Below are 13,855 nucleotides of genomic sequence, written 5' to 3' on the forward strand. Positions count from 1 at the left end.
AGAAATACTTTGGTCATATTTCTAAATCCAGAAATCTTTGAGATGAAGAAGCTTCATGTTTTTATTTAGTTGGATTGTTGTTCTTGATCATTGTAACGAATCACAAACAAACGTTTTATTTTAAAATCATCCAACAGACTGAGACTCTTCACATCACACGTTTCTTTTCTAAACTCCTTCATCTGAAGCTCAAAATAAACGTCGAGATAAATGAAGAAGTCTCGTTTCATCGTGTCAGAATGAAGCTGAAGCAGCCGCAGAGTCCGAACTGATGCGAGTTTGTAGCTTTTATCAAAGTAAAAGGAGGAAACAGTGAATTTGTTGGGACTATTTTCAGCAGCGGATTAATCCACATGTGGTGCTCTAGTATCTGAGGCAGCAGCACAGTGTGAGTGAGTGAGTGAGTGAGTGTGTGTGTGTGAGTGTGTGTGTGTGAGAGTGTGTGTGTGTGTGTGTGTGTGTGTGTGTGTGTGTGTGTGTGTGTGTGTGTGTGACTGAGTCAGAATCAAAAACGTTATTTTTAAGTGAAAATTAAAGAAAATCAGATTATTCATTCAACAAACGGTGATAAATTAATTCTACCCTGATGATTAAACTGCCGTTACAGATAATAAACCAACGAGCCCGAGGCCCGAGAGCCGACAGGCAGCAGCACAGACGGACAGACGGACTGTGGGTTCTGTGGGTTCTGTGGGACTCAGCTGGCAGACACGGTTTTTATTCACGCTGCACTGAAAATAATTTGCACTTGAAGAAGCACAGCTGAATTAGGACAAGAAAAAAAGAGACGATATGAGAGAAGATGATAAAAAAGATTTCACCACAGGCAGAGTCAGAGATTAAAACACAGCTACACACACACACACACACACACACACACACACACACACACACACACACACACACACACACACACACACACACACACACACACACACACTCGTATTGTTGAACAGAGGCAGACAGAGTTGAGTCATTATGTCTCATCTCTACAGATTCTGACAGATTCAGAAACTTTTAAAAACAGAAATAAGATCCTGTTCCTGGTCTCAGGACACCAGCAGCCTCCACAGGTCATGAGCTGAAGGTCGTGTGTCGCGGGCCGAGTCCTGAGTCATAAATATAAATAAATAAAGAGGACGGCTGCTCGTCGTCTTACCCTCTCCAGCGTGATCTCCTCGTACTCATAATCAGCCTCCGTCCCGTTCACCTGCACACACACAAGATTCATCAGGTCACTTCTGGAAACCAACAGGTGACTCACGTCCTCAGTGAACACAACCACATGAAGGACACGCACAGTTTAAACTGCAGATTATTTTATTCCATCCTCTGTGTGATAATCTGCTGAGACCTTCAAAAGCTGCAAAGTGACCTCAAGAAGTTATTTCAGCCGTCAACCAGCCGGTTCATCTCTCAGAGGAGGAGACACGACGACTCCGCTCAGTGTTGCAAATATTCACACGAAGTGAAACTCAGACTGAAGTTTAAAAGTATAAACTGAGTCAGCTGATCGTCAGTTCTTATCTGACTGATGAGAAAATACATTCATTTAAAAATGTAATCTGAAAACTAACTAATAACTAAAGTTATCACATAAATGTACCCCTGAAGTACAGTACTTGAGTAAATGTACTTTAGTTACATTTCATCACTGCTATTAACATACACATACACTACGTATACATGTAATGTGCTTATGTTTCACTTTATTTTTTCATTTAACATCAGATACTTTAAGACTTTTACTCGAGTACTTTTCAGATGAGTGACTTTAACCAGAGTAATATTTGAACCTTGTATCTTTACTTTCACTCGAGTACGACTGTTGAGTACTTGTTACTGCATCAGCTATGATGCTTTAATGAGTCCGGAGCTGCTTCACACTGATGAGCTGGATTGTTGATCACTTTAACGAATCACTAACTAAAACCTGAATTTTATTGCAAAATCATCCGTGAAGCTGAAACTCCTCCTGGAGGAAACGGACCGTCTGAAGCTGAGATGAACGCACAGGTCTCGTTTCATGGCGTCAGGACAGAGTGAAGCAGCTGCAGTGTTGGTGAACTGATGCGACTCAGCCAGCCGGAGTAATAAGCTGCTTTTCAAACCTCCTTTTCTTATTTTCTTAACATCTCGCTCTTCTGCAAATTAAGCTGGCTGAGATAAAGCAGCGTCTCGCTGACAGCAGCCAACATCTCCAGCATCTCAGAGCCAATCAGAGGCCAGGCAGCCGTTTAGTCTCCACCGCTCTAATTTAGACTGGTCCGACGCCAGGAGCCAGTCCGACAAGGACAGACCGGACGGGACCGCCGCAGGAAGCTCACGGCTCTGCAGGAGCCTCGTACCTGTCCTTCACTTCATTTACAGGTGCAGAGACGAACAGTTTGATGAGCTGCACTGACTTCATCAATCACTGATCACAGTCTGACAGCAGCAGCCAGTCAGCCTGTAGGTTCATCTGCGACCTTTAAACAGCAGCTGAGGAGACGATCTCATCACGAGGTTTATTTAGTAGCTGTTCTGGAGCTTTCATATCAAAATGATGATCATCAGCAGAGTGACGGGACTCGTGCTGCGACCGCCGGGAAACGTGTTCGGCTGGACGGAGATCTGTACAGCAGCTCCGAGCGGCAAGAGAGAGATTTATTATATCTGGTGACTTTCTTTACTTTCTCTCCTGTGTGACTGAGAGCTGCTGAATAATCTGCCTGGATAATCTTTGTAAGTTCCTTTATTATTTTTCAGTCTGTGAAAAGGGAGATTTTTTTTTTCATGAAACTGAAAAAGTAAATCTTTTTTTTTCAGTCGGTTATTTTTTTCCCAGTAAAACATTTTTTAGTTTGTCCACAAGAGCAATTTTCTTTTTGCTTTCACAGATGAAAATAAATAAAAAGGAATTTAGAAAGATTATCATGGCCGAAATTTTTCCTTCCACCAGATCAGAAGTCATGAACACAGCAGAGAAGATCATTTAGCTCAGACGGTGAAAATGGATCACCAGAAAAACAGATTCTCACCGGCCCCTCTGGGCCTCCGTAGACCTTCCCCGACACCTGTATGAATGTTTGACTACCTTAACTTTCTGTCTTGTAATCTTTGTACGATACACAACTGATCAGCACCGTGATGACGAGCAGTCCAGATGTTCCTGCACTGATTTTCAGTGAAAAAACACCAAGAAAAAGAAAATGATCTGAGTGGGATGATAACGGCTCGTGTTGTGATTCAGCAGGACGACGCTGTCGCACATACGAATAGATGAGACAAACAAATTAACCGTCATGATATTTTCACGATATCTATAGAAATTTAAAAAAGAAAAATGCGAGTAATCAAATTCAGTGTTTAACTTTGTTGTTTAAATAACTAACCTCAGAATAAGTGCAACGTGCACAGAAGGAACAATTACTATCAGCGACTCGATTCCTGCTGAAGGGTGACCAGGCTTCACTTGAGTATTTCCATTTTCTTTACACTTCCACTCCTCCACATTTATTTGATAGCTTTAGTTACTTTGCAGATTCAGATTACTAAGTGGTGATTGGCTGTTACTCGTGACATGTAACCAGTCAGACAGTGTTGTGGGCGGTGGTGACTGCAGACAGGGAGGAGGCCGGATCAGTTTAGTTTATCTGCAGTTTGACTCAAACGGACACACACAGATCATCACCAGCATGATTCAATAAAGAACAATCTGATACAGAACCTCCTTTAGAAATCAGCCTTTTAAACCCTGAGGAGCTGCACTGACTCCCAGGATCAATAGTTTATTCATATCGAGGTATTTGGTCAAAAATATGGTGATGTCTGATTTATGAAGTGCAAGTGGAGTGAATAGCTAACGGAGCTAAGAGCTAATGGAGCTCAACACACAGCAGGACAGTTTCTGCTCAGAGGACGATGAAGCGTCAGACAGCGAGCTGCAGCTTCACAGAGCGATGTCAGCGATGTCACGAGACAGTTAATGGAAGTGCCAGTGCAGAATTAATGTGACACATCAGATACAAATCGGTGAACATCATCTTATTTGCAGGCCGATAACTTTCAACAAGGTGAATATCGATACCAAAGTTGGGCTGATATTAGAAATATTATCTAATTACAAGCAAGAGGAAACGATCAGCGGACAGGTAACCAGGTGAACTCACGTATGGAGGCGTGTCCAGGCTGTCGGTGTTGACCACCACAGGAGGAGGGTTGGCCTGAGGAGAGAAGACACATCACAGCGTCAGAGGAGAAACACGACACCGTCCGCCGTGCAGCAAACCACAGACATCACTGACATTTCTCTCCTGGTGACACTACAGACCAGCTGAGGATAAAACAGGAAGCCGGTGGATTTGAGCAGAGATTAGTGAGGACGTACGTACATGGTGGCATTTCACGCTGCAGAAGATGCAATGCTGAAGCATGAAGCCTGAATCGATTAAATCAAGTCCTGAAGGACGGAGATTCTGCTCCTTCACTTCTTCTTCTTCTTCTTCTAGCTTTAAAATCTGTGCCTCACTCGCTCGCTCGCTCACTCACTCACTCTCTTTCTGTCTGCCTCGCTCGCTCTCTCGCTCGCTCGCTCAGTTTCTGCCCGGGAGGAGCCAGATGGGCTCTTAAAAGTCATGTGGGGGAAGTGTGGCATTTCTCCCACTGTTTCTATCTCTAATCTGCTCACTTCATCAGAGCCACAGCTGGACGGCAGACATGGAACTAAACTCTACACGACGACAAGCAAACACATGAGCAGCCAGACGAGTGACGAGATCAATCTATGGACGGATGGATGGAGCGGAGAGAAGACAAGTGGAGGGAAATAAAAACAACAACAACAACAACAAAAAAACAAAAAAAGGAAACCTGTGACGTCGGAGGGATGATGGTGGTCTCGGCTGCGATTGGCGAGACTGGGATCACAGGGATTATGGGAGAGGAGGGCGGGGTGGCCTCGGCCTGCTGAACAATAGCATGGTGAGGGGTCAAAGGTTAGACAAACACAGAGCAGCACAGATGAACAGCAGGAGGACGAGTGGAGGGAGGATGGAGGAGGATGTGTCCATGTTGACTGACAGGTGCTGTGACCAATGTGCGTTTGTTTTCATCGTGCCGATGCCCCGGCCGGGTGGAGTTTGACACACGGGAGAGGACGGCAGGGGGTCAGAGAGGTCGGCCAATCACAGGAAGGCGCCCTGTGATTGACAGATTACCTGACACTTCTGCTTTTTGGACAATCCTGATGTGACAAACTCTGCCCATCTGCTGCTCTGAGAAGATTAAAGCCACACTGTGACCTGGGTCTGAGAGTGTGTGTGTGTGTGTGTGTGTGTGTGTGGGTGTGTGTGTGTGTGTGTGTGTGTGTGAGTGTGTGTGTGTGTGGGGTAAATCCCCGGTCCCTCGGTACAGTCTCAGCAGGGGGTCGGATGTCCTTTTTGTGATTATTGAAAAGCAGCAGCAGATATTTCAATCATGGAGAGGAGACGGTATTAACCCCGACAGTGACGCAGCGCTGAGGTCAAAGGTCGACATGTAACAGCGGCAGGTCGTTGTCGGCGGTTTATTTTATCATCGAATATGTAAATTTATGTCACAGTTTTATTATATATTGTCATTAAGTACATTTTTATCAAAACATTTGACTTTTTGAGCAGATTTAATAAACCGAGATATTGTAGAAACTCTCACAGCTTCTCGGTTACACAACTATTATTATTATATTTATTATTATTATATTCACTATTATTAATGATATATATCAATATGAGTGGCTGCAGCTCAGGAGGTAGAGCGAGTTGTCCAGTCATCAGAAGGTTGCTGGTTCAATCCCCCAGCTGAACGTCCAATATGAGCAAGATACTGAACCAAAATGCACGTTCATTCAGCATCATTATTATTGTTATTATTATTATTATTATTATTATTATTATTATTATTAGCATCAGTGACGGCCGTCAAAATATTATTTTCTGCCATCAAACTTGTTATAAGCTTAACATGTGAATATCATTAGAAGCCCTGAACACACAAACAGCTTTCTGCACATCTTTGTAGTGATGAGCAACAACAACCGAGATCATGAGCGTCAACAAGTGAGCAAAACCACCGCACAACTGTTTCATCAGTCAATTAATCAGTCGGTCAATTAATCAGTCAGACAGTCAACATGTTATTTATTGAGAAAAAGGCTTTTTCTCTGTTTACATCATCATTAACCTGAAACCTTTGGGTTTTGGGCTGAAAGTCAAACGATCTGAGAAAACGTGTTCTCTGATAAACTGATTTTGTAAAGAACAATGAGAACAAGTTGATCCAGAAATGATCAGAATCATTCCTGGATTACTTGATGCTTACTGTCGTCGAGTTAATAAGTGAGAAATCATCACACAAACACGTCTCATGAACAACTACAGATCAGGGTTTGTTGAGTTGTGTCTCAGTGTCGGTTCTGGTTCTGTTCTGGCTCAGGAGTGTTTGTTAAACTCAAACATGAACTCTGTCCTCGTGTGTTGCTGCGTTTGTCACACCGGTTTGTATTCTTTGGGAGCAATTAAGCCCCATTGTCAGCGGCTTTCCGAGCGGCGCTCCAGATGTAGGGCTGGCGGATCAATGCGGTCGATGTGCGGGGGCTAATTTTAGCGGCTGTTGGTTTTCCATGGGCTCCAAGTTCTGCTGCTGCAGCACAACAATTAAGCCTCTTGGAAACAGAGCGGCACTTCCTGCCAGCAGCTTCACGAGGTCCTGCTCTTGCATAATAGAGGTCACCGTGCTGACGGCTGCCTCATGCTCACTTCTCTTTATTGTGGTTTTACATGTGAGCCGGGGTTTGGAGAGGTAGAGCGGTGTGAAGGTACAGTCGGACTCTGTCCTCGTGTCCTAACAGTTCGGTCACATCGTGGAGAAAAAGTGATTTTAAAACTCAAAATATGAATGAAAATATTTAAATGATGAACCAGAATAGGAAAAAGGAAGCAGCGTCCACTGTGTGTCTACATGATGTGGACAATTTAAACAAAGTGACTTTTCCTCATTAGCTGCCAGCTCCCTGAAAAGGTGAATAATAATATTTTAAAAGAAAAGAGCAAAGAACAGTGAAAGTAAGAAAGACTTGATGTAATTCAGTTATTGGACAGCTCACTGCAGGAACATTATCTTGTAACTCTGACACATTAACGTCACGTTGAGTTTAATTAATATCTGATTAATGTCCGACAGACGACGGATCGTCTTCATGGATCATACGAACTCTGATTCCTCTGAAGCTCCAGTGAAGCCTCAACTGTCCTCAATAATAAAACATGGACACAAAATATCATTAGATATTTTTTGGTTATATCACGATGAAGACGTTATTCACACCCTCGACATGCGGTCGAGCTCGTGCACCCGCTTCAGACGGGATGCACGCTTTCAGCTCAGCAGCTACAGTGAAGGCTTCCTCTTAATGAGGGTTAAATAACGTCTCCTCAGAGCAGGTTGTGATCTCGGGGCTTCTGCAGACTGTTGACCGCTGACTGCAGACTTAACTCAACACTGTGTACACGAACCTTCACACAACTACTGGAGGGGAAAATGATGAAGAAACGCAAAATCCACAGAAATAAAACAAGAGAGTCCGTCCCGAGTTTGATACAACAGATGTCCTGACAACAACACATGGACGCTCTGTATTGATTCTCCATAAACTGACACACTGTAGTAACTCAATCTGACTCTCTGACAGCAGGTCACACACACACACACACACACACACACACACACACACACACACACACACACACACACACACACACACACACACACACACACACACACACACACACACACACACACACACACACACACAGAAAACTATTTGTCAATGTGAGTTTGACCACAGAGCGACTTCTCAATGAGTTCAGGAGTCGGAGGTCACAACAACGTTTTGAACAGTGAAAACAAGTTCTTGGACACTTCAGGTGCCGCAGAACAAAAACTGTGAAGACACCAGAACAAAAACAAAACACAGCTGATCGCTGCAAATAAATTCATCTCTGTCCTCAGACTGACTCGACCCGATGAAACTCTGAGAACATCGAGGGAGTTTAAGATTACGAATCTGACATCTAACAGCAACGTTTTTGCTACTCGAGAACGATCGTCACTGCTACGGATCACAGAACTTTTTGGTACCAGTATTTCTCACATCTGTTCCATGAGCCGGGTGCGTAGGAGGGACAGCTGATCCAACACTGCAGGCGAACTCCTGCAAACTGTCTAACTTGAAAAAATACATTTAGTCTTTAAAGGTTTTTATCAGGTTTTTCCTGATGAAGTTCTAGTTTCAATACTTGACCTTCATCAGTAAAACCTTGATCAGGGTCTCGTACTGAAATGTCACAATCCAACCAGCTCAGTGCTACAAGTACTTTTTGGTTTGGACTTGGTGCTACAAAGACCGTTACGATCATCAGTCCAGTCTTACCTCGACTGAGACAGAACAACACAAACTTCTAGCAGAACTTGTCATCAGTGTTGAAGTACCTTACTGAAAGAGAAGGGGACCCAGGGGATTTCCGGCCTGCTTGCTGCGTGGCTGCTGCTGACCACTTTGGCGGTGCTCTTGGTCGGGCTTTTCTTGACGCTGTCCCGCAGGTTGAGGAAACGGCTGCGAGCTCGGCAGGACGCCGGCACTGTGCAGGCGGTGAATGTCGACAGAGATGCCTGAACCTGCGGACGGTTCGGCTGCTGCTGCTGCTGCTGCTGCTGCTGCTGCTGCCGGTGCAGCTCGATAGCGTGCTGCCTCTGGAGCGGGTGCAGATGGGCGATGGACTCCTGCAGGTTGATGTTGACCCGGGGCAGCTTCTTCTCGGCTCCGTTCATGGCTTTAGGGGCGATCTCCTGCCGGGGGGAATGTGTGGTCATCTTCCTGGAGGAGATTCCCGGTTGGAGGAGGTGAAATGATAAATTATGGATGCGTCCCTCAGATCTAAAGAGGCTTGTTGGGTCGGCAACAGACCCAAACTCAGTCCCGTTTCTCAGGCTCCACCACCTCCTCCACCACCAAAACACAATAACTCCCTCTTCTGTTTCCCACGTCACCCCTCCCTCTTCAGCTGCTCTTCCTCTGTGACGCTCTGCCTCTCGTCTTCTCTCCTTCTCCTGCCAATTAATGGGCTCCAGCGAGCGTGGCACATGTCAGCACGAGGGGGGGCGGCTCCACTCGCTGCATGAATAATCGATGTCGCCCCCGGATTCAGACACAGCGATGTGCATGTCAGCGTCAGCAGCGAGGGCGGGAGGGGGGGCGAGGACTCCCGGTTAGCAGGCAGGCAGAGAGCTGCAGATATTCACTGCAGCCGCTTTAAGCCTCCACTGAAGATAAAAGCTGACAGTCCTGCTCAGGCCTGAACCACGAGCCGCTGCTGATGTGACGCTTCTGACTTTCTGTTGTTGTTTTGACTCTTCTGATAAAAAACAAAAACAGCCTCAGAATTAAACTAAATAATGTACTCGCAGGTTGAAGAACGTGAGCAGTGTTTCCTCCTGATGCAGAGGGTTCATCCTCTGGGGAGCAGGACCTCCACACACTAACCATTTTCCCGTGATACTCCTGATTTTATGAACAGAAAAGTGCGTCTTCAAACTAACTCAGAGCCGATGTTTGGTGAAGGACATTTCAGGATAATCTAATAATTCCAACCTTTTGTTGCACGACAGACCGTTTCTTGTATCATTCATCTTCGTTGCAGACCAGCCAAAGTTTGTTGAACCTTTTATTTCTCTCAGCTGTAATGTTGTAGTTTACAGCAGCAACAGGAACACGAGTCATCTCTCAAATATCAAAGTCAGCCTCAACAATCCTTCACAGTTTGAGCTAATTACACACAAAAAAAAAAAGATTTAAGATTGACTTCGAACCTCCTGTCAACAGTTTGTTCTCCCCGTTGTGGCTGACGGTATCGCAGCCTTTACTCTGGGTGAATTATGAATGGGACAATAATTTATACAACATAAAACTAGGCCCAGAATAACCCGCATACTAGTGTTGACATGACAACGGGCGCCGTGCGGTTGGACACATTTCAAAAGAGGATTTAAAATCCAGGGAGGAGAGCCGAGGTTTGGTGGGAGGAGCGTTTCCAGATCTTTCCCTCTCCAGCATCCAAAACAACGAGCCGGCAACACCTCGTCTGGATCTGTGACAGAACTGGAACAATAAACCAACGACCCAGCCTGGACGGTCCTGGAGTCCCTGAACACCTCATGTCTGTGTCCATATAAACTGTTTCGGTCTACATCCACGTTCTGCTGTGAGATCTACACGTCTGCACTGATTCTGATGTATCACTGTCATCTGAACAATAAAGCAGGTTGTTGGTTCTGTGTTTCTGTGAATCTGGACACCGACTCTCGTGATTCACTACAAACGCAGCATTGAGAGAGCAAATCAGAACCATGGACTGTTCTGAACATGTGTCGGTATGAACACGCAGTGTGAGCGGGTCCATGTCAGAGCCCGAGACCGTCTCATCAACACATCAGCTAAAATCTGACTCCACACACTGAGAGGACAGATTAGGATTACAGCCTCAGATCTGCTGCTGTGCATCTGCAGCTCCACCTACAGGCCAAACACGTCGACACACGGCTGCAGCTGCCATCACTGTCAACACAACACACATTCACCAGCAGAAACACAACCAGACACACAAACAGGGTCGGTGACGACGCTGTTACGCTTGTTTCACATAACATGGACGGTATTAATATACACTGAATGTCTTAAAACATGGAGGAGGAGCTGTGGAGGATTAACAAAAGAATTTTTCCTTTTCCCTCATTAATGTGCAAATTTATGCAGCCGGAGCTACAAAATCTGATCTGAGGAAAACTGGTTCATAGAGGAGGACAATTCAGTTCATCACACCTGTTCAGTCCGTCTGTTTGTCAGAAGTAACAATGTTGAAAAAACAAGTCAGGTCAAGAGACAGCAGCAGTGAGACGATCAGACGGGCCGGAAACAAACAACGATGGATAAACTGTGATTATAAAAAAAAGTAATAAATCAGAATTCTCCTTTGATTTGACCGATGGCGACATCGTGTTGACATCGTGTTGACATCGTGTTGACATCGTGTCCAGCAAGATAAACAAGCTGCCACCTTATCAGCCTCAATCACAGTGTTTGGCAACAACACAGATGTGACAGTCCCACTCACATTCACACTGAAACAAACGCTGCTAATTGGTGCTAATTCACCAAACTGAGTCCTGATGGTGAAACAATCACCGGACCCCAAAGAGCTGCATCACCATAATCAAAGACCTGATCTGAGTGTTGTTTTCAAATGTTGGGCCAGTTTCACCATGAAGTCCAACAAGGCAGCAACATGAGCAGTGACACAATCAGACAGACCTGCAGTGACCACAGTCTGCACAGGCACCGACAGCAGGTACAACAGAGCTGCACTCATTAATCAAGTCATTAATGGTCAACAATTAAATCAATGGCCAACTCTTGATATTCCATTAATCTGTCAAAGTATTTTTTTTTAAGAGAAAATAAGTCCAGATTCTCTGACGTCAGCTCGAAACGAGTTCACATTGTGAATTAATATTTACATATCCAGCTCAAGAAGATCAATATTATCTCCTGGAACACAGAACACGATGTCATCATCTACAATGAAACGAAGCAAACATTACAAGCTGTAACTTACAAATGTCCTGAACCCAAAACAGGCTCAATGGGGCACAAAGATAGAAAACCTTGAAGTCAACACAGTACAAATATCTACCGATGAAAAACTTGGTTGCAAGAAAGTTAAAACTAGTGAAGATATGAACTTTGGAAAATCACAGATTCTTCGTTCTGGTAAAAAATGACGTCCTGTTATTGATTTGATGACTGTAACCATTCAATGACAACTATTTAAATGAATCCATGTTGTAAATGATCCTCAGGGTCTCTGAGATGTTCAAGACACACTTCAACTCAATCCAGTGAGAAATACAGCTGCAGGGTTTCACAGGATCCTGTGAGTTTAATCAAAGTTACAACATTGATTTTTTCAAGAAAATCCATGAAATGAACCTGGAGGCTTTCGGTGAGTTGGCATTTATATATTTTGTTAAGGTTAAAGGGAAATTCACATTTCCTGACAAATCAGAAAGGAAAGTGATCAATGAACATTCGTGTCATTAACTGTAGGTCAGGTTTCGAGGTCATCTCAGACGATTCCTGGATTAAAGAGAACATTAACTCAAACTGTACAAGGCCCGCACCTTATAGGCCAAAAGTGTTATTCATAAACCTTTATTTGTTTATTTTTCTAAATACATCACACAACATCAACACCACGAGTCAATCCTCAACCTGTGGGAAACACTTGGCTGATGTTGCTCCAGTTTCACGCTAAGGTTGACCTCTGTTGTAGAGCTTCAAGCCAAACGAGGAATTGCACAAAACTCATCAGTCTGAGCCTCCGACAGCTTTCCAAAAAAACATTACATGAATCATTTCACAACACTCGTTCGAGTGTGGCTGAAAGTAAACTTGCAAAATAGCCGCCTGAAAGAGCCATTATGTCTAAACTGACTGAGGATCTACAGTTTGACCGAATCACCCTGCGTATTCATCCACACATGCCTCTTTGTTGACATGCGTCAGGTTGACTTTCACAAAGCTGACTGAGTAGAAAGTCATTACAGCACGTTAAACACTATGTGAGGGACACATACTCAGGTCTGGTTAAAACACATGATAATTGTAGCTGAGAGATAAAGTTTCAGTCGTGTTGTGCCTCACATACAAACATATCAGTCAACCTGTCTCTGTCATCCAGCGCTATCTTTTCATCTTACTCTTGCAATTCGGAAACTTGCAGGAACTCGTGTGCTACCACCTCTCATGCTTAATGGAAAAATAACCATTTCAAAGTTGTATCTTAAATCCTTCAATACATATAAAAGAGATCGTCTGTGAACCTGATCCGGTGTGTCGGTGCCATCTGTAGATCTTTAGCTTGTTCTTTCCGGGTTGATGGTGAGCCGTTTCATAGGTCATTAACCCGCGGTGGGCTGCAGGTGGAGGAGCAGCGCTGCCGACACAAGCCATGGCTGACAGGACACCAAACAGATTACAGTCATGAATCTGAGCTCAGAGTCACGTCAGTCCTGCAGCTTCTCTGCTCAGATATTATCCGAACCACCAGGGAACACAGCTTCACAGCAACCCTGCCAGTGTTTGTGCCTCGCTCCACCAACCAGACAACACTTAGATCAATAAAAAGTCCAGTTCAGGTTTGAATCGACGGTGTTGCTGACTCAGTTTTCTCTCTACAAGTCTTGGATTCACATGAAACTCTGTTTGAATCCTCAGAACAAAAGATGAGCAAGAAAACATCAGATTCTTTGATAAAAAGTCGAAGCTACAAGAAGCCTGGAGACATAAACACTGAAGGAGATAATTCAACCACGCCTCACTGACAAACATCCAATCACAGAGCTTCAAATTCTTCAGGTGAGCTGAAGATAAAGATTAAGATTTAAGTCGGTTAGATTTGAACCCAATGAAAAACAGGCTCAATAGGTATCAGAAAGATAGAAAACCACTGAACTTGATATTATAGCCAGTGAAAAGTACAAAATGTGTCATGTTTAACAGCGATGAAGTAATACAGCATTATTATTTTTAAAATAAATCTGTAATGAGTATGAACCCCTTCACATGATTAAAACAATCTTTCTTTGACTTTGAAAGTCAGAACATGATAAAAACTGGGTTTTTAGTCCAAAGCTATATTTACATCTGCGGCACTTTGTGCATTCCAAACCTACAATCCCCAAAAAAGGTTATTTTTATGTGAAAGCGTGAATATTTATTACA

The 13,855-nt window shown here is 44.0% G+C and overlaps 1 protein-coding gene across 16 annotated transcripts in view; it reads right to left on the reverse strand.

Annotated features, from left to right (window-relative positions):
• Positions 1-13,855, reverse strand: part of dlg1b (discs large MAGUK scaffold protein 1b) — a 111,534-nt gene that overhangs the window by 22,103 nt on the left and 75,576 nt on the right. For 8 of the 16 annotated variants that reach the window (XM_084368676.1, XM_084368686.1, XM_084368690.1 and 5 more), the window contains 3 exons: positions 4,852-4,947; positions 4,152-4,205; positions 1,160-1,210 (listed from right to left, as the gene is read on the reverse strand). In XM_084368676.1, the coding sequence (XP_084224802.1) occupies positions 1,160-1,210; positions 4,152-4,205; positions 4,852-4,947 (201 nt within the window). The remainder of the gene's footprint in view (positions 1-1,159; positions 1,211-4,151; positions 4,206-4,851; positions 4,948-13,855) is intronic. The other 8 variants (XM_084368687.1, XM_084368678.1, XM_084368679.1 and 5 more) reach the window with 2 other exon arrangements.

This window comes from Pagrus pagrus, assembly GCF_965226575.1.
Source record: "Pagrus pagrus genome assembly, chromosome: 12".
NCBI classification, from domain to species: Eukaryota; Metazoa; Chordata; class Actinopteri; order Spariformes; family Sparidae; genus Pagrus; species Pagrus pagrus.